At 34.4% G+C, this 13,814-nt stretch overlaps 1 protein-coding gene across 1 annotated transcript in view; it reads right to left on the bottom strand.

The window, feature by feature from the left end:
• Positions 1–7,121: 7,121 nt before the first annotated feature.
• The window catches only part of LOC762415 (IgGFc-binding protein), a 136,379-nt gene continuing 129,686 nt past the window's right edge, over positions 7,122–13,814 (bottom strand). The window contains exons 136-140 of the mRNA XM_030991267.1: positions 13,369–13,480; positions 12,294–12,538; positions 11,722–11,793; positions 10,348–10,450; positions 7,122–8,892 (exon numbers count right to left, since the gene is read on the bottom strand). Of these exons, the coding sequence (XP_030847127.1) occupies positions 8,589–8,892; positions 10,348–10,450; positions 11,722–11,793; positions 12,294–12,538; positions 13,369–13,480 (836 nt within the window). The 3' untranslated portion in view covers positions 7,122–8,588. The remainder of the gene's footprint in view (positions 8,893–10,347; positions 10,451–11,721; positions 11,794–12,293; positions 12,539–13,368; positions 13,481–13,814) is intronic.

Raw genomic sequence — 13,814 nt, 5'->3', positions numbered from 1 at the left:
ATATATGACTTGATGGCGTATGGTGTTATTTTATTTTCACATGATTGAATAGCGCAAGTATTAAAGACACTTGTCTATTCGATTAAGATACATATGTATATCAATGGACAGATGAATGAACGTAGAATACAAATATAAATGAATCAAAAGTATTTTTCGCTTTCTTTATTGCACAAAAGCAATTTAAAACCTCTTTTTCACACGCCTCCCAATTTCTGCCAACGGGTATCAAATTTGCCGCAATTACGATTAGGACATTATCACATGGACCCGATCGGCCTATCGGTTCTTTAATAGCTGAATTGATAAGCTGTGCTTGAAGCAAAGTCATATGTGTACTTCACACAAGATGATGTCATCAAGTCGATAGCTAGTTTTTAGGCCGACAACTTCGGGTTCTCAAAACTTTAGATATTGAATTTTCAGAGAGCTGTTACTCCTCTGACAAACACCAAAATAGGATACAATTTATAGTGACCTTTGGCTTATAAGCTTTCCGTTGATGTATAATTCACCTATTTCATCTTTCTCTTCCGACAGGGTCTTTAGTTTAACCCACCTTGCATGAAAACGGGGTAACATTATGTTCGTTTGTTTTTTGACGTAGCGACTCTAAAGGTGATATCGTAGATTCGATTTAAGTTGAAAAAAATTTCTCCAATTATAAAGAGGATAAAAAGTGTAATGAAAATATAATTAATGTTCTTTGTTATGATTTTAGTGCTGAGAAATATTGTAATTAAATTGATACAGACGGCGATAAATAATGATAAACATACCTTTTGTTGGATTATACAAATAAAGTAATGACATTTGGAAATGATTTTACTGATGCTTTTAATAATAACTGAAAATAGCGATTGGAATGAGGAGGACGATGATGATGACGATGATGGTGGTAATGAAGGAGATTGCGGTGATGATGGTTGTGCTGATTATGATGATGGTGATGGCTATGATGATTGTACTGATAGTGATAATGATAATAATGGAGATGACAGTGGGGGTATTCAATACTGACAACAATGATGATGAAAATGATAACAATGATGCCGTGCTGGTGGTGATGTTAGTCATGGTGATGATGATGATAATCATAATTATGATGAAAATGATTATGACAATGACGGCGACAATGATAAATATTATAATTATGGAGATAATTATGATGATGATTATGATGATGATGCATAGGAATGACAATGACGATGATAGTGACGATGGTGGGGTGATCTTGCTTATGATAGTTGGCTCTGCATTTATCTTGATTATTTTTACTTACCTCGATACTTTCAAGCTTTCAATTATGCATTTTTTATTTTTGTGTATTTAAGTTGTCACTCTTTATGTAAATCAATTATATTATATACTATTATTGTTATTTGAATGTTTTTATATAGAAAATGATGATCATATGGCTCCAAATAGTCTCATTGGACAACGCCCCCTATCGTCAGAGTACAGCAGCCTAACCTGTTAGCCTAGGAAGTTTACCCCCCAAAATCGTTAAAAATTCTTCTTTTTTTTTGTTGTTTAAACGAAAAGCACATCCACCCGACGTGCGTTGACACTAGCTCTTTCATTGGAACCCTCATGTCCAATTGACTTTTGAAAGTTCGCTCACCGTAATTTGGTCAAAATAGGTCGCTAGCTCGCAATTGCCTATATAACACATGTGAAACAAGTCGAACTTCAGATGCAATTTGCCACGCGATTGTAAGTTTATAGCTCAAACACACGAAGGATAACAATCATGAATTATCATAGATCAGTTCTGATCGGTTCATTACGTACATTTCAGCCAACCCCCCCCCCCCCCCCAACGTATTTTTTTCCATTTAGTATAGACAAGCATTTTGCCGAGGTTAGCAAAAACATGAATATTCATGATCGCCATGGACTATTCGATCATTTACAGAGGGGGGCAATATCATTGTGCACCACATCAAACTCCCCTACTTTAAGTCAAGTATTTCGTTGTATTATGTAGTTTGGTAGGTTTATTTTAATAACAGTTTAATTATCAGATATCAATGATAGTTGAAATATATGGAAAATGTTCTTGTATTTTATATTTAGCAAAGCAATCTCACTTACAAAATCACTACTAAGTGTCATGTATCCGCCGATTGCCGTCTGCTATATACGTTCAAGGCGCATTTATCTGTAGACTGTGATGTAGATCGACAGTTTACTCGTCATTGTAGATTCATGATTAGCCATCTGTCATTATTAGTCTTTAATTGGTCACACACATACAATTACCACACACACGAACACACACACACGCACACAAACACACACATAAACACACGTGCACAGACACCCACACAAACACCCACTGAAAACATGCTTACATTTTTTGAGAATCTCGACCATTATATCATCAGCCATTTCATTGCTTCTATTCGCCTTCCTTATTTTATTCATTCTGCACGAAGCTATTCTAAATTGTCCCACTTTCTAAAATGATATGTGAGTGTACCTCGGTCCGCAGCTAATTTCTTCTCCCCCTTTCTATTTTCTAATAATCTTTTCTTAATCTCCAAATAAGTTGGTGGTTTTTGTCTATTTTTACTATCTATAGATATCATATATTTTATCAAAATTATGATATGATTTAATAACTGTTTCTTCCCTATGTTTAGCTGAACTATCCCTACATGGATACCTTTCCAATTTATATTTGTAATCTCTAATAAATCAAATAAATTCCCACACTCTTCCCGAATTGGTTTTACTTTCTCACAAAGACAAAATAAATGCTCGTAAGTTTCTTCATATTTACCACAAAAAGAACATAAATTACTATCAACCATTTTAAATGTATATAAATGTAACTTAGTATATATAATATTATAAAGCATTTTAAATTTAAATTTTCTAAGCTTACTATTCAATGTGCATTTTCTATGTCTTAACAATATTAATTGTATATCTTTTCCATTAATATTATAAGTCTGTTCTAAATTTCGTTCTGCATATGATTTTTCTACTCTCTTATTTAATCAAAAAGCATATATAATTTTTGAGGTTTTTTGATCATATATACGTTCTCAAACATAATAATATCCATATCTAATTCTCTATCTATATTTGAGTGAGTATTCATTTATGAAGGCGGGATGCCAAGAAAGATTGGATTGCCGTTTAAGTACTGTAAAACGTTTCCGATAGATGGCGCTATTCATTAGCATGGATGATCGTAGTCATCTAGATCAACGTCTCTATTTGCAAGAAATAACCAAATCATTATCGAATTGGGCACAATATGGTGTATACCGCTTTATTGGGCTAGCACATGACAACAGAAGAGACGCCATGCTGTAACCAACTGATACTAAGTGGGCCAAACTTGACGAAAACATTTCACCAAAAATGTAGTTTACATAAAATGTATGTCAATGTTAAAGTTCAATCCAACAATGGAAAATGATAGTGTTTGGTAATAAGAGCCAGAAGGAAAATTGTACAAGCGATTTTTTTAATGATAATTTTAACAATGATGAAAAAGATTCATAGATATACTATGATTACATTGTGAAATCATAGTAGATGTATGAATCTATTTCATCATTATTATAAGTAGTAGTATACTGAGTGATGAGAAAGAAGAAGGTGATCAAAACACTTTGAATTTCATTTTTTGCTGCATAACATAGAAACACTTTAACCCTAAAAAGGCCGGGCTATTTGAGGTCTTAGTACGGGCGGGGGGGGCATTATGGCCCCCATTAAGATCTCGGCCGCGAAGCGGCCGATCGCCGCTAAAATTTGCACGCATTTCAAGTGAAGTGTATAGAAAAATATGATAATTTTAATTTTTTGAAAAATTTACTAATTTGCATATTTATGGTAATTTATGCAAAAAAAGTCATAAAAATCACATTTGTACCCATAAATCATATATTATTCATATTTAAGCATTCTTTTTCACTACATATATTCATTAGACCATTCTGAATAATAATACAACAACAAAAAATTGGAAGAACCAGCTTATTCCTTATGTTATCCCTTGTTTTGATAATTTCTTATGTATTTCTTTGTTTTTTTCAACTTATGTATTTCATTATTTTTGTTGTTTTATTTCATTTCTTACTACAATTCAACTAATGTGACTCCCAAAACAACCACCTACACTTTAAACAAGAACCAATAACCCATGTTTGATCTGTTTTTAGGAAAAATGACTTTTCCATATGTTTTGTACACAAATCACGAAAATGAGCGATTTTCGGGCTGACATGCAAAGACAAAAGGTCACGTGACCTTGTAACCGTATGTCCGATTTTCAAAAAAAATTCTTTTAAAAGTTGCGCAAGACTCAAGAGAAAAAAGTCAGCGAGCGGCGGGGCGCCATCCATATGCGTTCCCGAGCAATCGGAAAAATCGTGGAGGAGGGGGGTGGCCATAATGCCCCCCCCCCCCCGGCCTTATTGGCCCGAATTCACAAAGGAGGTTTAGATTTAACCCAGGCTTAGCCTGGGTTAAATCTAAACCTCCTTTGTGAATTCGGGCCATTAGGGTTAACAAAATGTTAGTTGTATTTCAATGATACCCGGCCCACAAGAAGCCTGTCGCACACTATTTATCTGACTACGATCCCATTTGGGAAGAATTTGTAATAGCGTTTGATTTGAACATTCAAACCTATATAAAATCTTAATGATCGAGGATCTAAAAGTCATATGCTTAATCAAATTCTCAAGGGATTTCAAACTTCTTTGGAGAAGGAAATGCTCATTCGGCTCACTTGGAATCGTAAAGTTACGTCACGGTCAGACCATTTGTTGCGATTTTCTACAAGTTGAAGCCGATTCAGTTTTGATTCTGACTTAGAAAGCTTAAGTGCATTAAAGTATTCCGGTTGTTCTAATCATTAGCCAGAAACTAAATCTGTAAGATGATGTTTGTTTAGATTTCCGTGGCTACTGTAAAAGCCTTTCCTTGAAAATCGGATCTCATAGGGGATCTTTTAGTTTTAGTGTGCGCCGGGCATTACGAAACTATTTTTTAGTCTCAGAATAATATTTGTTTTCTTGGTGATGCATGTACGCAATCGTATATGTATATTTTTAAATGTTTTTACACCTTATTGAAATTAAATAAATAATAAAAAGATGCAAAGAAATAAAGAAAGAGGGGAGGGAGATCGAAGGAAAAGAAAAAACAAAAAGGAGAGGAATAGGCTAAGAGAAATAGAGAAACAGAGACACAAAAAGAAAGAGAAGGGAGAAAAAATATATGGAGAGAGAGAGAGGGAGAGAGAGAGAGGGAAGGGGGGGGGGGCGATGAAAAAGATTGATAGAAGGGTTGCCGTTAATGATCATATCGTATTTTTTAAGTTGTTAATAATCATGATTATTGCAGGTTTAAATCATTAGTAAATATATATGTATTTTTACACGTTGAGGTTTGACGTAATGAGGACAAAAAAAGTGTTCTGATGACGTTTTGTTTCATTTGATATCATGGTCATATGGACCAATTTTTAATTCTAACCATTGTAAAGATCGGTGTTAATTGTTTAAATTGACATCATCAATTGACAACAATGACATTTTTCATCCCCATCATCATCAAAATTATCATCATCGTCATCATCACTATCACCACCTCCAAAATTATCATCATCGCCATCATCATCATCTCCAGTCATCATCATCATCATCATAATCATCATCATCATCATCATTATCATCATCCATATTGCTCCGGTTGTCTCATTTTCGCTCGCTGGACCATTAACGTAGCTAGTTTGACGGCACTACCAAACTAAAATGTTCCACTATGTTGCAGGGTGTATTCCATTGGGTGAACCGGGTGTGCGGAAATGGTGTGTTGGGGAGGGGGAGTGAGAGTGTGTGTGTGTGTGTGTGTGTGTGGTGAGAGAGAGGGAGAGAGAGAGAGAGAACAGATAAGAGATAACATATGGAAATGAGAACTGAGGAAGAAAAGAGGAAGGAGTAGTTGTACTTTTTTAAAGGATAGTATACAAGGAACATGGAACACTAAAAAAGAAAAATAGTTTTAGATAGAGACAAAGGCAAAGATACAAACGAGAAATAGTACGACTTTGAAGAGAGAATAGCAAGGGAAAAGCAATCTAAGTTATAAACAACTATATTATGAAGAGGTAAGGACGAGATTTCGCAGTGTTTTCAGTCCATTTGATAAAACTATCTATTCATTCCATTTTGCACCAACTCCATTTTTTGGCGGAGACTGTCATTCAAAAATGCACTTCAGTCACTCTATTTGTATCGAACAACATATTCCGCACTTTTATCATTAAAATTCAAACCGTCTGGCGCGTGCACCATCGTGCGCCAAGATTCTTTCAACTTTGTCAGCAATATCCGAAAAGTGATCTCGGGCATTAAATTTCGCGAATGTGCAGCCAATTTCGTATCATGTTCATTCTAATTAACATGGATGTTGTTAATGTAGGCCCCTACATGTTTTTCCTCTGAAAATGAAATGACTTTCACTTATTCTGTTCCATAGACGAAACTGGGCCCACTTTTAACATGGTAGGCTAACTGAGTCCTTGTAAATATATAGTACGCATAATATAAAAAACAGCGTACCCATTTTTGATGGCTTCATATACAAAAATGTACAATATTTGTGGTCATGAAATCATGTTATGATGAAGAGTAATTCATATCCTATTCATAGAGGCAGTGAGAACCAGTACGAGCACCAGTTCGAAATGGAATGGGTTAGGACTACCCTCAGCAACGTTTGACCGTATCACCCGGTTAGATCCCTACCAGGATCCCTACGAAATTCACATCTTGCATCAACTTTTGCCTGGAGACATGGCCAGAAGATTGCACTTTGCCAGATGGTTGGTTGGTCAATGTGAGAGAACAGTGTGATTTCTCCAAAGGGTGGTTATTAAAAAAGCAGCGTTTTTGAAAAACGGGGGAGTTAAAACTCACAACGTCTAGAAACTCTAACAACAACTTGTGTCTGAAAAGGTTGTTCCATCCACAGATATTACAAAATAAAAATTGGAATTTGGGAAAAGCATGCATACTTTTGAATAATTTCCAAACGATTAACAATTTGTTGTTACAATAAAAGAAAATTCACAGAGAAGAGAAAGACAATTTTTGTTAGCAAGCATTTAATCACAACCACAATTGCAAATGGGAAGACTTTTTGACAAAAATTGAAAGACAATTCATGAAGTAAACAGCACCTATATATAATCACCAATATCAAATCATAAAGTTTTAAAATATATTTTATATAAGTTCGTATTTTAAAGTAATATTTCATTAACATTCAATTTGTACAACTATTGATAACTATTCACTTACAATGTAACATATAAAGAAACATCTTCTTATTCAATTGTTTGTGTATGAATTGTGAAAAACTTAGTGAAGACTGATTAAAATTAAAACGCATAACCATGAAAGCTACTCTAAAATGAATACAAGAATATGATATTTTGTAACTATCACACATCTTCACAGATATGGAGAAGGATGTATCACTTTTGTGATATTAACTACCTTTATGATATGACATATTTTATAGAAATAAATGTATTTCATGTTTGTGTGCTTATAATTTGTAAAATTAATATGATTTCAAATTCTCTCTTTTATTGAGCAATAAAGATAGTATGATGCATGTACCACATTCATATAATTAATAATATTTCAATATTTTAATAAACTAATACTTCAACAAGTTCTACTTCTAGTTAGTTCCTCCTTTCTCGTGCCATTACCATTATAAGTGTCTTGTTTCATTGTATATTTGTTTTTAATATACTTATTCATTGTATCATGTTTTGCGTGATAAATAAAATCATATGAAATTTGAATAAAATCATTTGAATATCATAAACATAATTATGTAAAAATATCACTTGCTTGAGTTTGGGAGCTGGAAAATCCATGCGCATTGAATACTAAGGAATTCAACATCATACATTCAGTTAGTCAAAATGAAATAATAATTACGTGCATATTCATGTATTTGGTTTATTGCTAACTCATATTTCATATTCTGAGTGTACAAAGCATATTTCATCATTTAAATATTTATTGAAATTCTTACACTGAAATATATATTTGTTTCATTTCTAAATCAGATCTTTAAAAACAATAGCATTATAACCTTAATATAATAATGACTGCATCAAATAATTCAATTATATTTTTTTCATATCTGATATGTGTCATTAAACTTTGAAGAGGAAGTATAAAAATCTTAATGAATGTATAACAGCCTCAGATAACACAATATATTGATATTACTACCAAAATTGCAAGTAAGAGCATTACAACCTCATTGCATTGCTTGCAGCCTCATTAATTATAATGTACATATTCCCTATCTGCTTTACATATTTACCTTCCAGATTGAAATCAATATCATAATCCAACACATTACATAGTACTACTTTTCAGCCTCTGTGGGGTCATAAGCTGCATTATATCTGTATTATGGCCCATAGTTTTTATCTCTGATCATTAGTATCATGTATCTCTCAGTTTGAGTAGAAGTATAATAATCTAAATACTACAAATTACATACTACATACTAGGTATTAAATATTCTCAGTCTTCTGTAGGGTCATAAGCTGCATTATACCTATACGTCCCATCGTTATATCCCTGATCGTTCATCCATCTCGTACTGGTCCCCGCATCACGCACGTTGTCACGTTGACCGACCATACTGATGCGGACATGACCTGGATCAGCAGCCGCATCTCGACCATAGTCTAAACCGTTGTGGTGATCACCGACCTCAGAGGAGGAGTAAGAGTTGCTGTCCGTTGCGAAGAGGACGTCTGATTGTCTGTAGCCCCGTTGGGTGCCGTCGTTGACTTCTTGTATCTTTGCCATCTGGGAACGTCTCCTGAAAATGGGAAATTGATAAACGGACATAGTTAAATAGATATAACAAGATCGGTATCAAACATAAAGCAGAGATAATGTCGCTTTACATCTTGATCATGTTTTTGCTTCACATACATAGATTGCACAGCGGAGGTCTCCATGGATGCAGGCCCAGGAAGACACAACTACTCAGATAGAACATTTGGGAAGCTTGTCTAGCATTTGCTAGAGATCCTCTGAACCAAGATCCTCGCTTTTGGTCATCGGTCCTGTGGTTTGATGAGACAAATGGATGTTGCCTAAGTCTGGAGGAAAGCAAGGAGAAGCATACAAGCCAAAGAACACGGTCCCAACCATGAAGCATGGTTGTGGCATTCTTTCCCTGCTAGTGGCACCAGGAACCTCATTAAGATAAGGGGCATCATGAACAGGGAGGATTATATAAAGATCCTGGATGACGACATGAAATCGTCTGCTGAGAAACTCCAGATTGAACGAACCAGCGAGACAATGACCACAATCATAACGCCAAGGTAGTGAAACAATGGTTCAAGGACAATGATGTCCCTGTACAGAAATGGCCAAGTCAAGGTCCTGACCAAAATTCCATAGAGAATCTGTGGAGGGAGCTGAAGACCAGGGTGATGGCTAGGAGACCATCCAACCTGACCCATTCTTTGCCAAAGAAGAGTGGGCCAACATCCCACAGGAGACATGCAGAAAGCTTGTGGACACTTATAGATACTGTCTTGAGGCAGCCGTCAAAAACATAGGCTACTCTAAGTATAAAGCTAAGAAAACCTAAGGTATGAATAATATTGAACATGGCATTTCAAGAAAAGAATCCATGAATACAATACTCATCGAATTAAGTATTCCTCAAAGTGTCATTCCTTGTTACATATAAGTCATACACAAACTTTACAAAACTCATTAATTTCATAAGAAAAATTAAAAAATAAGAAAAAATGGCACAGGTATGAATAATTTTGAGCACAAATGTAGATGGGCTATTCAAAACAGTGACTCTAATTCTAAATTGAGACACTTTATTGGCCTTTTCTTCATTAAGAATTGAAAGTTCTTATATAATAATACAGCCTACACTTAATACCATGATGTTCCGTTTTGCTTAAAAATGCTTTTTATACACCTTTATGTTTCAATGTACATAAATAAAATATGTTTTCTTTGTTTAATTTATAAAGTTTGGTACATTGTTCTATATCACTAGTAACCTGGGCTTTGTTTAATTTGTTTTCGCAAAATAAAAGCAATATTGAATATTAGAAAAAATGGATATGACTACAAGCTTGTCAATTACTAAATAAATTAAGATACTACATTGTTTAATTAAAACACCAAATAAATTTGATGTGTCCAAATATATTTGACACTACATGAACATCATGGATTTAAATATGCTATCATATTTAAGATCTTGTGTTTATATTTCTCACTGATGGACACTCACCTTTTAACCTTCCCGTAAATGAGGATGATAATGAAGATTAAGATGATAAGGAGAATTCCAAAGACGACCAGGAGACCAATCAAAATATCCCTCCATGGAATACCTGCAAAAAATAAAGTACAATAAAATGATAATATTGCTACGAAAAATCTTCATTTGATGCTTCCTAAAACATTCAAACATCTGAGAGCTAAAGCAATTACATACATGTATGTAGCTAAATGCCTTTTTTTAACCCCGTTCAACCTGAAGTCAATCAATGTCTTTAATTATTAACCCTTTGACTGCTTTCTTCTACTTGTACTGGTTGCTCAATTGCCATACATGCATTTTTGCACAAAACAATTTATTTATTTATTTATTCTATTTCTAGGCAACATGATAACATACAAAACATCACAAGGTTGACAAAATTATATAACATAAACATAATGATATTTAGCACCAGCCAATGCCTGAGGATCACCTAAAAGAATTTAAAAATTCTGTCTAGAGGCTCTCCACATTGGCTGGTGCATACATAAAACAAAATATAAAGATAAGGTCAACATAATTTATAAATGAATGTGTAACCCAAATTAACCCTCATATTAGTCACATGTGAGGAAGATCAGAAGCAAATACTTTTATATCATACAATAATTTAAAAAAAGAATTAAAAACAATCTTTAAAAAATCAACAACAACAAATATATATATTTTTTTAAATCACCCCCAATTGACTGGAGGATTGCTTCCGCAAAACAATAGCTTTCCAAGATTATCCATTTCTGCTTTTGATTAGCTCTATGATGTCCTTTTTATCACAGGTATAGATTATCGTTGCACTGGAAACATTTAAATAACCTTGTAGCCCGTGGTATATCTATACAATGATAAATTCAATGTGGCTCAGAAGGAATATTTGTGTGGCATATAAAGAGTTAATGAATTATTAATGACGCTCTCTGGTTAATGAGTCTAACAAACCACGAAGTCATTTGACATTGGTGTTCTGTGACACAAACAGGTGAGTAGTACGTTGTTGAACCATCTAAAAATTGATCAAATCTGAATTTTACAACTGGAGAAGATGATATGAATAATTGTAACTATCTAAAATATTGAAAATTAAATATAGTGTCTCTGTGAAAACATTACTTGCAGAACCCCAATGTTGTGGTGGTAGATTGAAAAACCTGAAGTAATATTCATACCAATTGCATTTCAGTAATATCAAAGATTCTGCTCTTGTTTGAGAATTCCTTGGCAAACTTTGAACCAATGCTGATATAAAAAGTCCCTACAACTACTCCTATTCTTCTACATATGATTTGACATCTACTACCGGTGTACCTCTCGACTATTTTGCTTGGATTTAAAGACAGTACTTACTTGATGGAGCTAGAGTTGTACGAGGTGGCTGAGTGGGTGGTTCGGTGGGTTGGCCTGTTGTTGGAACCACAGCTAGAAAAGGAAAACATATAACATGGTAATTAAACAGGTACTTGGAGATTACACTCCAAATGGGTAACAAATGGATTCTTCCAATAAGGACGTTTACAGGTAGATGTATGTTTGTCAACATAATTGAAACTTCCATTGAAAGTCACTGTAAGGACAGTTTAATTACAAACAATTTTTCTTCTGTAATGAAAATAGTGGTACATCATTATTAAAAGTATTCTTATATAGCGCCCTCTCTTTATATGAAGGTTATCTTGTCAATTCCATTTTTAACATTCCATCTTTTAGCCCTTGGATATAATATAATTGTATATAGCAACCAGTCTTGTTTGTTAATTGTAATATTATACACAAACCTTTTTGTTAGGATTTGGAAACCAATCGTGTATTTTTCTATAAACTGTATTTCAGGCTTTAGATAATGAGAGTCAGACTCGACTAGCACATGTGCTATTTTTTACTCTATTTTACCATTGATCACAAAGATAAAACTCCCTTACCGAATTCTTCACAGTTGAGTCCTTGAAGTCCATTCTGACATGTCACAACAAGCACCTCTGCACTGATGCCAACATTCTCTGCAATATCAGCACGCTTCTTACGACCGGCCGTCGTCGTCCTACGTGTCAAGACTCGTATCCTGTAGGTTTCATTTGGTTCAAGGTCGTCGATGGTGTAACTGGTTGTGTTCGCATCAAGTTCGGTTGAGTTGAACCACTCAGGGGCAATGGAGTTTGAATCGATTCTGACAAAGGTATACAAGAAAGTAGAAATCATACATAAGGCAGGGTTGGATTATGCCGGGTAATGTTGGAGTGCCTTGAGGACCTTGCAAGGTCGATACGTGCGCTATATAAGAATCCAATATTATTATTATTATTATCATATATATTGTTGAATTTTGCTGGTAATGGGTAAAAAATTGTGCGACTCAATCACATTCACTCCACTTTACATAAATCATTTAAATAAGAAGAATGTAAAAAAAAAAAAAAAAATTATTTTCATCTTGTTTTAATGGTACTGCTACCATATATCTTAGGCAATATTTATACATCAGTTACCTACGATCAAAATTAGAAATTTCTCTATGAATGATGAGAGAAAAATGATAGCTCCTGAAGGGAAAAAGAGGATGTAAAACAAAGAGTACACCTTACAAAAATATGGAGCTTGAAAGTAGATCTTTTAAGCGGTATAAGAGGAAAGTTTGTCTCTGGGTTATGAATCCGGTTTGACAGATGTCAAAACATGCGGTGTGTGGAATAAAATGATACGCTGTAAACTTTGTCTTGATTTATATTTCATAACAATGGTTGACACAAGCCTTGTTACAATCTGATCTTTATAAAAGTTGTGATAGCTAAACAAGGCCCTATCATCCAAGGAGTATGTTGCATTGAATCCCCTATCAACAAATTCACTTATCTACACACATCTCCACATCAGTTTTATGTGAAATTTAACTTTGTACATGAGATAAAATATGATTGCAACTTCGCAATACAAGTTTACTTGCATTAATCACAACCCTTGATAAAACTGGCCCAACAGTAATATCCAAGTTATAGTTACCTGTATTGAACCATATGCCAGTCTGCCTGAAGACTCACAGCCCATGATATAACCAATGAAGTACTGGTAGCTGTACTTAAAACCACATCATATGCTCCAACATTAGAATAGTCTGTAGGGTAAAAGTATCAGTAAAATCCATCAAATATTTTTTTTAATATTGCAAAAGTGTACTATATCCGGTACTCTCTAATAAAACCTGAAGTTATTAAGGTATTCAATCCGCGTGTAAACTAGTATTAAGGAAGTCAGGGGCTCGTTTCTCGAAACCATCATAATTAAGTCTAACTTCTTGACTAAATCAGCATTAGTAAGTTACTTGTCCGCAACGCATTTCACGAAGCCCTCTTTGCCAAGATCAAGAACAACACCCTGCCCAAGTAGTTATGCCGCTTGCGACAGTCATAACTTTTTAGGTGATGGGCAGCGCCATTAAATGTCATTTA

This window comes from Strongylocentrotus purpuratus, unplaced genomic scaffold (genome assembly GCF_000002235.5).
Source record: "Strongylocentrotus purpuratus isolate Spur 01 unplaced genomic scaffold, Spur_5.0 spur5_scaffold_2, whole genome shotgun sequence".
NCBI lineage: Eukaryota > Metazoa > Echinodermata > Echinoidea > Camarodonta > Strongylocentrotidae > Strongylocentrotus > Strongylocentrotus purpuratus.
The sequence above is the reverse complement of the archived record's forward strand: the minus strand, read 5'-3'. Positions and strand labels throughout refer to the sequence as shown.